The 17,851-nt window shown below is 34.1% G+C and overlaps 1 protein-coding gene across 1 annotated transcript; it reads right to left on the minus strand.

Annotated features, from left to right (window-relative positions):
• Window positions 1–4,740: 4,740 nt before the first annotated feature.
• Window positions 4,741–17,284, minus strand: LOC132294862 (cullin-3A-like). Its single transcript, XM_059792871.1, has 2 exons — window positions 16,953–17,284; window positions 4,741–5,791 (listed from the first exon to the last, which is right to left on the minus strand). Exons 1-2 carry the CDS (start codon window positions 17,114–17,116, stop codon window positions 4,954–4,956), a joined length of 1,002 nt encoding a protein of 333 aa, XP_059648854.1. The 5' UTR covers window positions 17,117–17,284; the 3' UTR covers window positions 4,741–4,953.
• Window positions 17,285–17,851: the final 567 nt, after the last annotated feature.

A 17,851-nucleotide genomic window follows, 5' to 3' on the forward strand; every position in this document is an offset into this window, starting at 1 on the left:
TGAAAAGAGTCTCGTTCATTTTGCAAAGCGTCTCTCTCAGCCTTCAGAGCATTTATTTCCTTTTCAGACTCATTCAGCTTGACTAATAGCTCTGTGTTTTTGGCTTCAACTGCCTTCATTCCTTTAACAGATCTATCAAGACCAATAAAGAGGGCTTTAACCCTCTTGTTTGCCGCTCAAGATTTCTTTAAAAGGTGATCATCCCAAACAGAGTCTGCACAAAGACTCAAGCGTTCTGGTAAGTACAAGTGCAAAGTGATCTGGACAAGGAAAATGAACAAAGGAATGAATAAAAAAAAGAGCTACCTCAACAGCGACAGCAGGAAAACGCTGGTACATTTCAGTACAGGTCATTTTCTCCTGGTTCTCAATGTCCTTAGGGGTTTAAATGCCCTTATAGAAAGTAAAGGAGGTGACAGGATCCTTGAACACAGTATCCGTGGGGGCCACAATTGACCCATCCTCCCGTCTGAGCAAGGGGCGCCATGGAACCACTGATAGGGAAAAGGCAGAACTTCTGGTTGATTCACCCTCTGGAATGAATATCTGAGGAGAATAGAGAGTAGTGGTGACCCTGAAAGTCCGAGCCCTTCGGGCTAAAGGAAGGTCATATTGGTCAGAGCCACCCTCAAGCTAGGGTCTTTTGCCCAGGGTCTTTTTCGAAACACTAGTTCGGGCGAGGGAAGATCCCTCAGCGTTCTGAGAAGAACCTTCAGCATTCTGAGCAGCAGGGGGAGAAATTTCGTTCGGGGTTTCAGAGGGTTCATCGTTTGGCTAGATGGGTTGAACTTCAGCCGAGGTGGATGCAGAGGGTTCAATGGTTGGCCGCCCAGCGTTTTGAGTCATAACCAGGACGGTTGGATTGGCCACAGAGGTGGCTGGTGCAGCCGCAGGAGTGGCTATAGAATGGGGCCTCTTTTTGCTAAAATTAGGAATCTGGATATGCTCCATGGTGGCACCAAGAACAGATATGTCAGAGAGGTTGTCCGGGGTGAGCAGGTCAGTAGCGGAGGGGATGTCGTTCAGAACTTTCTCCTCCAGAAGGTCAAGTCCGGCCCTGCAAACGCTGTAAACCAATTCATCATGTTGGATGTGAAGGCAATTACAAATAAAAGTGCAGAAACGAGGAAGGTAAATTTTACAAGGGCAATCAGTCAGATGTTTCTTATATTTCTTATATAAAAGGACAGAGCACCCTCCGAAAGTGGTTAGGATAGGGAAAGCCTGAGCAAATGGAGTTCGCCAATCTCCACTGACCCCAATTAAAATTTTCCTCCAACCCTTTTCAGATGAGAGTTTATCCGTGCATATGGATCGTTTCTTAATGGGAAAGAAGTAAAGGTACATTTCATTGATTCGGATTTTGGTGACTCTATAACAAAAAAGAAGATCTATGGTGTTTAGATCTAAGTTCCTATCACGGTTTAGGAGCAGCAGAATTGATATTACCCTAAGAAAATTGGGTTTGACTTGAAGAAGGGAAAACCCTAATTGGCTAAAAACATAACAGAAGAAGTGGTGTAAGGGAAATCTAATTACATTAAGATGAAGAACAGAGAAGGGGATCTCGCCAAGGAGGAGACCCTCCCTGAATCTCTTGTCCAGGTCCGTGGGGTAGACTCGAAGGGAAACATTGTTAGGAATGTTGTTCCTCAAACGAAGAACATTTAAATCGGGAGCCATTAAAAACTTGAGAGAATTTCTTAGTTTTAAGTTTTCTTTCTTCTAAGGAAAATAGCAAGGGAATGGAACTAACCTTAGAAAAGAGATCTGCAGAGTGTACCGCAGTAGAGCGAAAAATAAAAATCACGGAGGAAGAACTCACCGGAGAAAACAAGGAAACCTTACCAGAGAAGACTGGTTATTGACGGATGTGGTTGAAAGAGACGATACTCAAAGGTAAAGAAAAGAAAGGCAGAGTGAAGACAAAAGATGAGGGTTTGGGGTTTTAAAGAGAAAGTGGCTTAATATCCAAAGAATCATGGCAATGATGCTGCAACGAATCTCAAAATGTGGGTCTTTGAGCCAACCGTTCGCTTCCTCACGTCACCGCCTCGAGCCGTCTTATCATGATTAAGTCCCTTCGATAATCCCACCCTAATTAATTAGGGTGAGATTATGGGGGCAGATGAGGATACCAAAAATGGCCTGGGCTGGGAACGACCTAGGTTACTAAAAACGTGTCTGGAAAGAACACGAGGTTCAACCAAATCATCACTGATCAGGCCCAGGACCAGAAGATCAACTTGAAAGCCCAGTCTTAGAGTGAAGGAAATGGGCCCATATCCAAGATGAGCCAAAAGGATCAGCCCAGCGTGGAGAGTTAGTTAGGAAGCTTCTATAATGACTGTAAATGTCTATAAATAGACTGAGAAAATGAGGGAAAAGGGGTTGAGATACTTTTGAAGTGTAAAACTATTCCATCCAAATTAAGAAAGAATATTTCTTGCATCTTCAATTTCAAATCCAATCCAATTTCTTTTCTTTTCTTTTATAAGAAAAATTACTTTTACTAATTTGTCCTAATTTTTTTTTTTCTTTTTTACACAAATTTTTATTTCAAGGATAAAAATATTATTTTAAATATTTGTTTTTGTTAACAATTTAAAAAAAAAAAAAAAAACAATTCTAACTTTTAATAGGAAAATATATCCCCAAATCATAAATCTCAAAATAAAAAGTTTGTTTTTTAATACTAGGAAGATCTTTATAAATTCTTGTGGGTGGATGGTATGTTGAATGTTCCGTGTCTGGACTAAACGTATTCAGTGTATTGAGTGTGAATTTGAATTCCATCCGGTGAGGAGTAAGTTTGCAATTTTAAATCTCATCGTTTGTGATAGGGTTGATGCGAATAAGAGTCATCCAATGTGAGAAAGAGTTTTTTTTTTTTTAAAAAAGAAAAATAAAAATCTGTAAACTTCGGAAAATATAATTATAATTTACCTTTTCAATTTGTCAAATTGGCGTGTTGATTTTTAGTCACTATTTATGAAACGTTTCAGCACTATGCAAAATGAAATAATTTTTAACAAACGCATTTTTTTCACCATTTACTGTTACAGTACCCGACAAAACGTTTTCAATTTGTTAAATTAGTGATGTTTCAATTTTTAGCCACTATTTACGGAACAATATTATACAAGATAAAACAATTTTTAACAAACACATTTTTTACACTTTTCACTACTCTAATGCTCGACAAAAATAAAAACATTAAAACAAAGCACGTGCCAGCCCATCCACATTCTATACATAATAAATCTCATTTTGATACATTAAGAGATTGTTGGATTATACGTGAGGTCCAAGTAGGACTTTTTAGCCACTATTCGTGTGGATACTCTCTGAATCGATGTCACTTTTCATGCCTGGGATGGGAAGCATTTCTAGGAGACAATTTTTTATTTTTTCACTTCTAAGTGATAATGTCTATTTACATTTTCACTATGATAAAAGTTACGAAAATTTCATTGAATTCACTTCTAGAAAATGGGAAATTTTTGAACAAAGACTCCAATACCACAACATCTATATCTCTTTTACAGTTTTACCATCTTATCCCTCCACATATTTGCATGAACAAACGCATTTTGAGCTTTAACCGATCAATTTTTTTTTAAACACCACGCCTATTCAAAAATCGATCAACCACTTGGACATTTTATCATTTTACACTAGTATAAATATTTATTTTATTTTATTTTATTTTTTATTGTTTTAACATTTTAAGGATAATGAAAAATATTTAAAATGTCCACGATAATGAAAAATATTTAAAATGTCCACGATAATGAAAAATATTTAAAATTATCTCGATAATGAATAGTAATACAAATTACTAAGGTGATGTTTGATAAAATTAAAAATTAAGTATTACAAATTTTAAGAATTAAATTTTAAGTGCCAAATTTTTAAGTGATGATTAACTAAATATTTTTTAATTATCAGCATTTAACATGAAGTGATAGAGATGATTATAAGGATTGGTTTGAAATTAATAGAGAGAAATTGTAAGATTTGGTTTATAAGGGTCCGAATGTTTGGGGCAATTGAATTTTTTTTTTTAATTGTTATTATAAGACTAATTTTTCTAACTTTATTAGTGAAAAAAATGTTCCTTAAAAACAAATTTATAAATATTTCACCAAAATAGTTTTCTTATACAGATATCTGAGCATAATTTTCTCTAAATCTCTCCGTTTTTACTTTTTTGCTCTTCTATCAAAATGAATACTTGAGTGTTTAAACCTGTCCAAATCTACCATGCAAATCATTTTTATTTCAAATTTCACTTTTATGAATTATTTGATGTGAATACTCTCATCTTAAATCTCTCTCATTTTTATTTCATAGGTATATTAATCTTTGTGATCACCCCTATTCTATTTATATAGGCATTCTCCTCCCTAAACTAGAAAGCCTCTAAAACCTATATAATTCTCGCACACTTCCTCCATTTTAACTTTCTTAATTAAAAATAACGATAATAATTCATTAATGCCTATGAAAGAATATACAGATGAGCTTATTCTCTGGACATTGGTACAAATTCATTATTACTAGTACCATAACAAAAACCATCATCTATCATAAATACATTTTAATCAGTTTGATATAAAAATGGAGGATTTGGGGCTTCTGGACAACTTGGTTGGCCTCAAAGGCTCGAGGTTGTTATATTTTAGTGACCAAACTTAAACAAAACAAAATTGTTATAAAGTGACCACACAGCCGATATCAAACTAATAATCACCAAATTTAAAACTTCCAGGTCATGTTTTTCAATCTTCTACGCATAATAGTTTGAGATCATTCAGTTTTCCTGCTAAAGCAAAACAACTAAAAATTAAGGTACAATCCAAATTGTAGAACCAACCTGCCCCACAAAACAAGTAGGACCCAAAGCTGTTTCTTCAGGCAAGATATCGGTACAATCGTCTATCTGCCATATCACTCTCCAAGAAATTTCTCACACAGGGCCGACATTTCAGCAGACAAGTCGCAAGTGACACTGGGCTGAGAAGTCATCACGTCACGCACTATTGGGAGACCATCGGGAACCCGCCGGAACAAGTTGTACATTCTTCCCAAGTCTTCATACTTATCATTAAGGAGCATGCTCACCAAGCCTGAATTATCCATGTGGACTAGTCTCAGCATGTGGTTTGCAATCATCTCCTTCTCCACAACATTAGTTATCTTGGCTTCACTGTTGGCATCCAAGTACTGGGACACTCTCTCTATTTCTTCATTTAGGCGTCTCTCAGCTTTCCTTAAGTAGTCCCCACAATCACAGCACTCTATGAACTTCTGAGACTCGACCCTGTAAAAATCAGCTGAAACTTCAAGAAATGGTTTCTCAAAGTCTTCTTGGTAAACGGAAGGTCCCAGATCCATTAGCATCTTAATTATATTCCTCATCAGCCCCCGGTTAATAACTTCACCTGTCCTTTCTCTGAGTATCAGTTCAAGAAGTGTATTTAGAAGCCTTGTCTGAATTTTGCTGGAGTGTATAATGTTGTCCCTCCAAAGATTCAGCCCAAGATCATGAACTGGGGTTTTATGGGTACTTGGAATGAAAGTCCTGTCCATGTACATCAGTATGTTACGTATCCTCTCCAATGCTATATTATGATCTGTCCAATTCCTGTTCAACTCTTCCAGAAACAAACTACCCTCGGCCGACTCGATAGATTTTGATATCTTCTTTAGATGGAACGTCATTGTTGACACAAGTCCTGAGTACAGCTTCTCACCAAAGCTGTGCAATACCATATTGTAGGCATTTCTGAAACCATGCAAAGATTATAAAATCAGAAAACACAAGATTGTTCCACACACACAAACACACACACAAGGAGAGGAAGCGAGTTGAAAAGGCTACTCAAAACACATTATCATTCAGCATTTAAAGCATGATTGTACAAAAAGAAAATCAAAATAATATCAGAGAAAAAAAGGGTCATGGATTGGTGCAATGGTAAAAGATCGGGTAGAAAAGCTTGAGAACGCAAAGCATAGACACTTTCATAAAGGTGTCAAAGACACTTCACAACACTGCTAGTAATTCAAAAATAGATTTTATAAATTTGTACACTTAGTCGACAAAAGTCTTATATAACACGACAAGTTTAAGAGTGCCCAAGTCTGACAATCTTGAAAATAATATGAACAAGCCTCAAAATAAAAATTAACATTATACACATGGGCATCACAAGTCAAGCATACATTGACCCTTTTTCATATAAGCAAAAAGAATAATTGCAATGACAAAGTATGAGAGTAATAGCATAAATAATATAATAATATATACAATCTTCTCAAATCTTCATCTTCTAGACGATGTAAATCTTATAAGTAGAGAAAAAAATTATACAATTCTTAGTATATAAATAAAAATTAATTAAAGTTCTATAATTATCTTATTGAATGGATGCATATTAATTAAAATCTATACTTATATATAGCCAACTCTATGTGGTATCGACATCCTACTTTTTTAGGATTCGACATCTCTATATGTCTCTGTTGTATCGTTTCTGTGTCCATGCTACTTAGGCAAGTACAAGTACGATAGAAGCCACTTTGTTCAAAAACAATACCAAAATTCTGTCTGTCTCAAGTTTCTACTCCTCCCAGCATCCTACATAGGTGGGACAAGTATGGGATAATGCCCTTTTAATTAAAAATCAGACAAACTGTCACACAGATGGCCCTTGACCAGACAAAAGAATCCTCAGTACTCTGGGATGGCTGAAATGCAAAACATTGATGTAGCAAAATAAGATATATAAAATTTCAGGATAAAAGGTGAATAGCTACTGACTGAAACAACATCTAAAAGATCATGTTTTAATTACAATATTTAAAATTCTCTGGCACAGCTTGAAAAGAACTTGAATGAGTTGTCGAGAGGGTGAGAATTAGCAGAAAAAAGTGAAAACAAATTTAAATATTTCACTTTTGGGAAGAACAACAAAAAGATAAAATTTGGCGAAAGCTTGTGATAATAAGCTAAATTTCTATATGATATGTACCTTTTTTTTTTCCTTAGTAACACAAATATTTCCAATTGCAATAATTTTAAGGAAGAAAAAATTTCTACTCCATTTCTTATTCTGTTCTGATTCATTCTTGGTAAGCAACACCAAAAGGGCTTCCAAATATGCCCTCTCTTTTCCCTGTTTTATCCCAACCAAACAGGGAAACTTTTCCTTGTCATAATTACTTTTTAAAATCAAGGCTGTTACAGTAGGAGCATGCCAATGAGGCCGAACCTTTCCTCCCCCCCACCCAAAAAGGAAAATAAAAAAGGTAAAAAGGTATGCCACCATGATTTAGTGCATTTTAGTTGGAGTGTCCAAGGGTGTGCAGTTTAAAATTGGACCCGGAGGCCTAAGAACTGATCTCAATCATTCTAATCAGCCAAGTGGCACACGATTGGTAACAGTCACTTAGTTGGCTGCATCAACAATATATGACTGTTTCATTAGTTTGAGTAAAGTAATAGCAACAGATGACATGTTAATACCACTAGAAGACATAGAAATTTAAAAATTTCCCATTTACCGAACTGATTAAAATAACAAAGAAAGAATTTAGCCATAAGATGCCTATCTGTCTCCTTGATTGATTTTGTTCTAAGAAGCACAGGCACAGGCCCGCACATCTATGAAGGTGCAGTGTCCATATCGGACACCAACACTTCATGAGCACTCTTGGACACGTGTCCGACAATTCATAGATGCGTCCATAATTTAAAAATAAATTTTATTATTTCGGACACTTGACCGACACATCACGGACATTTGGTTAACACATTTCGGATGTTGAAGGATTTAAATATTAAAGTTACACCCTCTCTAACAACTTAAGCTTTTACAAATGTTGAAGGAATTAAATATTAAAGTTACACCCTCTCTAATGGCTTAAGCTTTTAGAGTACATGGTGGTTAACACCGGACACTTGGCCAACACACCATACCTCTTCGTCTTTATATAAATCAAACACATGACAGTACTAGAAATAACATTATGAAAATACATTAAACTGTTCAACCACTTTTTCTTTAAAAAGTTGACATTAAACACGACAGAGTATCTCATGAACAAAAACAAAACTATAGTAGGAGAGTATTATCATATCTAATATAATATCCTTTTTTATTCGAATAACTTAATCTTCTTAGTAATGTAACTTTAGTTTAGAAATTATAAATTAATTAAAATTCTATAATTGTCTTACTCAATAGAGATATAAATGAAAATTTTATATTTATATTAGCAGTGTCCACGTCGTATATGTGTCCTACTTTTTTTTAAATTTGACGTGTCGACGTATCCATATCGTATTGTGTTCATGTCCATGCTTCTTATTTTTTGTTTCTAAAAACAATTTCTACATGACACTTGCATAGTTGATAAAGGCACGTCTACGCTCCAAAAAGCCTTGTACTCTATGAGATAGACTGCAACTTTCTTTTGTAAAGGTATGCCCTTACTTCTAGCCTTGTACTCTATGGTGTTAATATAATTTCTTTCAAGAATTAGAAGGGAAAACAAAGGAGAAAAAATACTCATACATTAATCAATCAGATATAACTTGGACTCGCTGACCCAGGACACCTTCAATCCAATAATCTCAAAAAAACTATGTTCTTAATATAGCATTTAAATCATGAAAAGATACAGGACCAAATAACTCTTTGACTTGGATATAAACCAAACAAAATGATATAATCAAAGCTATCTGGAAGTCTTCACTAAAATTCCCAATCCAAATGGACTAACAAATTAAATCTATTTTAACACACCTGCCATCAATTAAACCCATTACAACCAATCATTAACCTAATAATTTTTAGACTGCAAAAAATTCATACAAGTGCCTCAAATAACTCTAAACTTCAGTATATTTGGGTTAACACAAGAAGACATAAAAAAATAAAAAATAACCACATTTAAACCAATCTATGAAACCATCAACCTATATAGTGGATCATTGATGAAAGCATGTCATTTTCATATACGATTCAACATCTATCTAGGTCAAAACACCGCACTTAGTCTCTTATGGCCAAAGATCATATGTCATTACTAAAATGATAATACTATTTAGTTTTTTTCTTCCCTCCTCCTCCTCATATCATGTGCCCAAAGATCATACATCATTACCATACTGAAATACCACTAAATTTTCTTCTTCCTCCTCCATTAACTAATTCTTTTTTCTATTCATACATCATGTCTAAATATCTTTCCTTAATATCTCGGTTAAGCTTTAATTTTTGAAACCTACATTCATACATAAATATACATTGAAATTGCTAGAATAATATTAAGCAACTAAATCCTTCATTCACAACATGTAAGTTAATTAAAATTCCATATTGTTCAAGTCCTTAGCATATAAATGTATATAATGCATTTTGAGATTTTAACCAGTCTATTTCAACCATTTAAATTACCTAATTTGATCTAAATAACCTTGGAACACCCCAATCCTCAAAACAGAACTCAAAAACTAATTCTGCAATTACATTCATCCTCCCTGAACAATACTGAGTGTAGAAGTAATAACTTTCCACAATTCAGTTATTTACTCTATCTCGCACATGTGTTTACTGTGTGAACGGAAACTATCGACTTTCGTGGTCTATGCCATTAAATCATTTTCCACGATAAAAGATTGTCTCCTTACATACTAATTTAACATACGATCCTGGCACCTACGCTCTTGCCTCCTCAAATACCTTCCAAATCAATGTCCTACCATTTGTTGATAAAACTAAACGATTTAACTTTAGGATGCACTAACGAACCGAATATAAAATACAATGAATCCTAAACTTAAGCTCTAAGTAAAAGAGTACACAACGCGGAAGTCACATAACGAAAGACACCTTAAGGACACTTGAACCTGTAGTGCTCTGATATCAACTGTGATACCCCCTAATTTCGGAACACGGGTTGATCAAGTCTGCACACAAAACCAGGGGATGTCAAAACAATTAGAGTATTTAAACAAGCACAGAGTACAAAAAGAAATAAAACGAATAAATAATTCGCTGAAGGAAAATCTATTAAATAAAAATTCCATTAATAATTCTCCAAAAGTTACAACTCTGGAATCCCGTAAATCAAGGACCCCTGATAACATAATCCAATAATCCAGTGATCTCTAAATAAAATCTATCATCTAACAATAAGAAAATATCCTACATTGAAATAAAAAGAAAGAATGGATAAGTCCTCCAGTTGGGGATCCTCAACCTTGAGACTTGAACTTCTAATAATCTAAAAAATAAATCATGGGTTAAATCCTACAAGCAAGTTCTCTCTACCAGTCCTTTGAAAACTAATAAGCAGATCATCTCTGATCAAAACCAAACCTAATAAAGTTTTAACCTTAATATACCATGATATACATATATATATATAAATAATTAAATACAGTATAACAATAACATCTATAACTAGGTGCATTAATTCCAAAACCATTATCAATGATTAAATAATAATCTTACCTAGTCCAATCCATAATTTTATTTTAAAGAAACTCCTCTGACCTTAATTCCATCCTATACATCAATGTAATAATTTAAACAATAAAATATAATTAAAAGAACATTATATTTAATTCCAAAACCAATAATGATTTTAAGTATTTAAATCACACAGCCAATATTTAGGCTTTGACAAATCATCCATGTCACCAGCAGTATTATTTTATTAATATGTATAAAATAATATACTAACATGTAAGTACTAGACTATTCTAATTTAAGAATATCTAATCCTAATCCAACTTATACATACAATAACCGTAGATGATATATTATAATCATCTAACACATAGCAATATAATTACACTTTGACAAATCAACCATGTCATTATAAATATACTTATTTATATATTGGCAATTCAACCATGCCTCCTTTAAGTATATTTATTTATACATTGACAATTCAACCATGCCTCCACAAGTATATTTATTTATACTAATAACCTAACAACTCATCCATGCTTCCTATGTATGTATTTTATTCATACAAACACTTAGGCAATATATTTACGCCTATGACAACTCATCCATGTACAAATTGTAGGCTCAACGATAACTAATTTATACATAGATATCTCATGCAGATTATAAGTACATCCCTAATTTAATAACCAGTCTATCCAGATATATCAAATAATAATAATAATATAAATCATCTTAAATGATATATATATACATACACATATATTATATAATATGTAAATATGTATAATACCATCCATAATAATCTTTGATTATTTAAATCATATATATACATATATATCTATATATAGATACACATCCTTCCATACTTATCCTAAACAATTAAACCATATATACATATATATAAATAATTATATATATATATATATATATATATATATATATATTTCCTTCCATGACAATAAATTAATTTAATTATATTTACGCAATTTAAATGCTACTAAACATCGTTAGAAATAGCTTCCCATAAATACTCCATCTCAGTTTAAATAATTTTTCGACACCGTCTTACTAAAACATAAATATCTCCTAGTATGATGGGAATCTGATAATGAAATTGGTACCATTGGAAAGAGGACGAAATATCTTAAATTTAAGCTCAAAAATGATCTAATTTGGATTTAAGATGACTAAGTTATGACCGTTTAAAGTTCGAGTAATAAAATAAGCAAAATAATAGGCTGAGCTCAATCGCTACTGTGAGCGCAACCGCACCAGATTATTTCTCCTCCATCAATGCTCCAGATCTTTGGGGGCACCAACTCCCATGGTTTGCACTGCGTAGGATTAAACCACATTTGACCAGACCTAATCCATGGTTTAGATTTGCATACGCACTGTACTATCATGTATCGCGATGCACCGGATCATTCCTCTTAAGATTAAATAAACTAATGGCCCAGATCAGCTTGTACATCTATCTACCATTCTCGCACTACACTGGATTATTCACCTTGGTTTAATGCGCCAATGCACAGACCTTCTTGCATATATATATATTTATAAACAGTATATAAATATATATATATATATATATATAATTATTTTCCTAACAAATAATAGAAAAATAAATCCTAATAAATTCCTAAAAATATAGAAAAATATCAGAAAAATTCCAGAAAATTATAGAACAACTCTAGAAAATAAAGAAACCCTAATTAACCCTCTTGGGTCACAAATTCACCTATAGATTAATTTTAATATATATATATATAGCACCTATATATATCAATTAAAATCCAATAATCTAAAAATCAAATATAATAGTTTATACTTTTAATTATTCCGATCTAACCATAATTTTTAAACAAATAAATTTAATTAAAGCCTTAATACTCAAGATGAAATCCTTATGAGTTCTAAGAGGAAAGATAGAGAAGAACTCGTCTGAAGGTTTCAAAACGAAACTAACGCTTCAAGCTTTGATTGTCTCTTTCAATCTCAACGTCCTCCGTCTCAAATCCGGCCTCCTCCTTGTCAGCCCTTCTTCTTCCTCTCTCTCTACCTCTCTTATTTTTTTAACGTGTAAAACTTTTAACCCTAAAGCCTTATGTGTATATTTATACACATTAGAATCCAAATCATATTCCTACTAGGACTCCCAAATAAAATAATAATCTTTAAAAAATCAAATAACCATCGGCCTTTATTAATTAACCCAATAAGGCTTCCTTCAAGCCCAAGACCATATCCATTGGTCCCACTCTTCTTAAGCCCAATCCAATTAAAATAAAATAATTAAATTAATTTACAAGGCTTCCTTCAAGCCCAAAACCATATCCATTGGTCCAACTTCCTTAAAGCCCAAATTCAATTAATTTAAATAAATCAAATAATTAAATAAACACGTAAATTAAAATAACTAATTACATGAAGCAAGAAATTACAATCAAATCACACCATACCAATAAAATCAACACATCAATAATTCAATCAATAATCAAACACACACACAACAATCATCATATCAATCATGAAATATAATTTTAATTAAAACAAAACAAATAATTTAAGTACTCAATTTAAATAAAACAAATCATTTAAAAATAAAAGGGATAATTTCACTGACACCCCCTGAAGTTTGGCCAAATATCAGTCTAAAATATCTTTTGAAAATAACTATCACTTACATTATAAACGTTTATTCCGTTTTTCACTCACACCCCAGAAGTTAGTTGACAGGTGTGTCAGACCACTTTTTACGAGTAAAAAGACATTCTTACCCATTGACTTTGGTTTGACCCATTAAATTATTTCTTTAATGATTAAAATTACATGTTTACCCTCATTTAACTTTAGTTTGACTATTCAAATGACATGTTTACCATTCCTTTTCCATATACAGTAAAATTAGCTTCAACTGACTCTTTGTGTCGTCTCTTACATTCACCATTAAAGCCCTAAACCATTGAAATCCAGTTAGATTTCGGAAAACCAATGAAATCCATACTCTTCTTCTTTAAGTCCCTGTTAGCAATTTTGCTTTTCTGATTCATTGTAGTCACATAAATTGAATTTGAAGAGTTAGCTCACTCAAATTTAAACCCATTACAACAAAACCTTAATTTATTCAATTCTCTGGAAAATCCAATTTTGTTCGTCTCCTTCATGTCCGTTGTAGTGTCGAGGCCACCAATCATCACCAATATCACCACCAGTTTTGTTCGTCTATGGATTTCTTGCGGGAACACTTGGAGTTGTGCTGCTGTTCGCCATTGTGTCGTGAATTCACCAAAGAATTTAGCATCGCCGGCGGAATTTTGAAATCTTTTCTTTCCATTTTTCACCATGGAAACTATGGTTTGGTATGATCTGAATTTTCTGGGTTTAGGCAGACTCGAATTGGTAGGCAAAAAAATTGTTGTTGATGATCTAAGTTCGGAAATTGTTGGTGGAAAATTGGCCGGAGGGGTTGATTTTGGCAAGGGGTCAAAAGTTTGGGGTTGATTTTCTGGGTTTATGTGGAATATTGGCCAGAGGGGGTTTATATATAAGGTACCATTTCGATGTGTTTTGATTCTTCCGAACAAGAGAGGTTTGATGCTTCTAAATCCATTGTATGAATTCCACTTCTCTTTATGATCTCGGCTGATGTTTAGCTATTGACCCTCAAAGTTTATGTTTTTATGTTTGGAGTTAAGGAAACACATATATCAATCTTCTTGTTTCTATGATAATATATATATATATATATATATATATCAAATTCTGAACAAACCAAACAATAAACAATTATGAGACCTAAATATGCAGTCTCAGTATAGTATAGGGAATTCAGAAGTTGGATGAAATAAATAAGAATTTCAACAACAAACTAATGAAATGGAATCATAAGAGGATTGTTTTTATTACCTTTTTGATGGGTTTTTGGCACCATCACCACCAGGATTGGCAGTTACAGCCAGGTCCGGCTTAATCTCTTCCAATTGTTAGATTCGTTGATTGTGTATGGGCATGGGAAGGGTTTACAGAGAAACCTCCAAGCCCTCGTCGTCTTCATCTCCTCCGGCACCATAGGTGACGACTTCGACGTCAGTCATCGAAACTGTGAATGGTTCGCATGATTTCGACATCGCAACCACTAGACCCATAACAACCACTGTTCCCACTGCACAACCACCACTCACCCCACAAACACTGCCGCACTGATCATCTATCCGCAATTGCGTTGACATCGTCGGAGAGATGATGAAGTTAGGGATTTTATTTGTGGTACAATTGTCAGGGGTATAATTGTCTTTTAACTAATCTGATATTTTAAAATAAATGTTATTAAAAAAAATAGGGGCAAAGTTGTCTTTTCTCATGCACGGAGACTGTGATGAAAAGGAAAAATGGACCGAAGTGATAGTTATTTTCGAAAGATGTTTTAGATTGATATTTGGCCAAACTTCAGGGGTGGTCAGTGAAATTATCCTAAAATAAAATAAAAATAATTAATCCCAATTAAATCCAACAAACCATTTCAAAATAAAATTAAATTAATTAATCTCAATTTATAAATCATTTAAATTATCGGGGTATTACAGAGGGGCTACAAAGGCCATAATCGGCCTAATTTCATCATCTTGGAAACCTTTATTACCCTTTTTCAGCTGCTTCTGTGCCCGGAGCTGTTGCAACTTCCCGGTGGGACCAATGACTCCTAAAGCTGGCGGAACGGGACTATGTCAAGAAACCCTCCTTGCGGTTGGCGGGGTCGCCTTAAGCCTCACGTGGTTTGGAAGGAAATCCGCTTTCAAATAAACGATGGAAGCTGCGATATAGGGGGCCAGCCTGAGGGGTCAGAACTCGGTTCCAGACATGTTTTTACCTGTATTTACTACCAATTTCCTTGATTAACATGCAAACATCGACCGTAAGCCAAAGGGGATTGCCACCATGACTGGAACATGGGAAGCCTTGTATCATGTGGCTGTTGTGGTTGATGAAATCGTTTTGCATCCAACCATTGTTCTTGGACTGTGGTTTCAACCCCGGGTGAGAGAGTTTTCTGTATACAAACAACATTTAGAAACGAATTGTATTTGGTGTGTTGCTATAAGCTAGTCTTGCTCGATCTTATTGAATTTGAATTCAAAAAAAGGATGACTCTCACAAATGAAATTCTCGTAGAGATAAAGACGAGTTCTTTGTGTCTCTATGAAAACCCTCTGTGACCTTTCTAAAGCAAAAATCTAATACTAAACAATCAAGAAAGTCAGTTTCTTCAGGGAAATCTATATCCATCTTGACCTCATTCTTTCAACCCCGCCACACTATGGCAGACGAGTCATCATTGCCGTCATCAACAAGATCTTAGACAGCAAGCATGTTATACACCTGTTCTTCGACTTTGGGGAGGAGGTAGGTTTTAGAAGGAGAGTTGACAACCTAACATATAAAAAGAAGGCCACAAGCAAAAGCAAGCACCTCGTGCACATCTAACATGTATAATGGATCCGTTTTGGCTTTGCCTTGAGCTCCTTTAACGACGTTGAAGTCAGCGATGAGGGACCTCGGGTTCTGCTCATGGATTTCTTTGCTGGTGCAGGCAGGCTCTTCAAGACTTGCCCATACTAATACGCCTACTGATTCTATTCCCACTAATAGATAGGGAAAAAGCCCCGGGAAACAGTTCTGATCAACGTGCAAAAGCCGATACGATCCAATGATCCAAAACTGTTGATTCTTCCCGTTCTTCGCCAGTTGTGTCATCAAAATCCAATGCATACACTGACACATATACAAGCTAACAATCTGGGTAAATATTTTCGTTAGGTACAACATAAAAAAATTCTTCCTCCAAATTAACGGTTTCTTATTTCGGTTAAAAAAGACCAACAACAATGTTTTTAAATTTTGAATAGTACCAGACTCCTAGATCTTTTCTTCCACAGCTCACCAAGTTCCCTTGCATCAATGCATACACTAGGGCACGTTGGCAACTGTTGAACCAAAAGATATTCAGTAAAAACAGGACCCCCGGGCAGCAAAGAAAATGACAATACTGCCTTCAGCTTTCCTATGAGATCTCAATCAACTAAAGACCCCCCTACCTCTACAATTCTAATCTGAAAAACCATTTCCACAAACTATAGATCACTGAACGCAATCCAAAACCAGGAAAACCTCAGTACTGACATCCGAGGAGACCCCAGAAGAATTGTAAAGACAACCCAAAAGCTCAACAAGCATTTCTCCTCTTACATCCCAATAAAGAGATTCCACCACAACATTATCAAAAAATAAATTCATAAATCCACAGAGCTATACCACCATGCATACGATTAAAACTGCACAAATTGAGCAAATGTGACAAACGATATATTTATACTCATAAATATGCAAATCAGACATATAAAACAGGTATAAATTTGGATGAGAATCACACAATTCGACAAATTTACTATGAATACTAACCTATAAAGCTCTTCAAAATCGAGACCACTATCGTTGTGATTGTATATGTCATGAATCGCGTCCTCCAATGTCTTCCATGTCTTGTCGGCGTAATTGGGATCGACCACCACCTTATACTTGAACGCCTCTATTTGGAAATTCCTCCTCTTCTGATTATTATTCATCTTCTAATCCACCGATTCCAACTCAAATCAAAAACCCAAATCCCAAATTGAACTTTCAATCGATCGAATTAAAAGAAATTGTCCGTCATGTTTACTTTGAAAAATAGGGTCGTCGGGTGTGGAAAATTGAACTACTACTATTGGTGTATGACTATTCACTGTTCACAGTATCAACGGTCATTTATTTATTTATATATCTATTTTAAATAATCTTAACTACACGAATAATATCAAAGTGGCAATCTACGGTTTTTAAGTTGTCGTGAAAACGACAGACCCTTTGTGGATAAAAAAGTCTTCTTGTGGATAAAAAAACTCATTCTACAGTTCATTTTTCGTGTCTCCTAAAATAGATGATTAATGTTCAATTACATGAAACTCATTCTACAGATCATTTTTCGTGTCTCCTAAAATAGATAGTTAATGTTCAATTACATGAATAAGTGGGGGTGTAGACCGTGTAGGTGTGTTTAATTTGTCATGAAAATATATAAAAATAAAAATCAACTACTTGTTATTAAATATTTTTTATATATTTAATTTAATTAAAATATTTAATTTTTATATATGTTTTTATACTCGATCTATCTTTCCACTTTCAATGATAAATTAAGAGAAGTTTTTCAATTCAAATATTAAATGACACAAAATAATTTATTAATAAATTTATTTTATATATTATATGAATCCTAAAAGGATCTTTGTAGTCGGGTCAATGTCAAGATTAGTTTAGCG

Source organism: Cornus florida, unplaced genomic scaffold (genome assembly GCF_030987335.1).
Source record: "Cornus florida cultivar Cherokee Brave unplaced genomic scaffold, ASM3098733v1 CherokeeBrave_3.0.0_Hap2_Chr02, whole genome shotgun sequence".
Classification (NCBI taxonomy): domain Eukaryota; kingdom Viridiplantae; phylum Streptophyta; class Magnoliopsida; order Cornales; family Cornaceae; genus Cornus; species Cornus florida.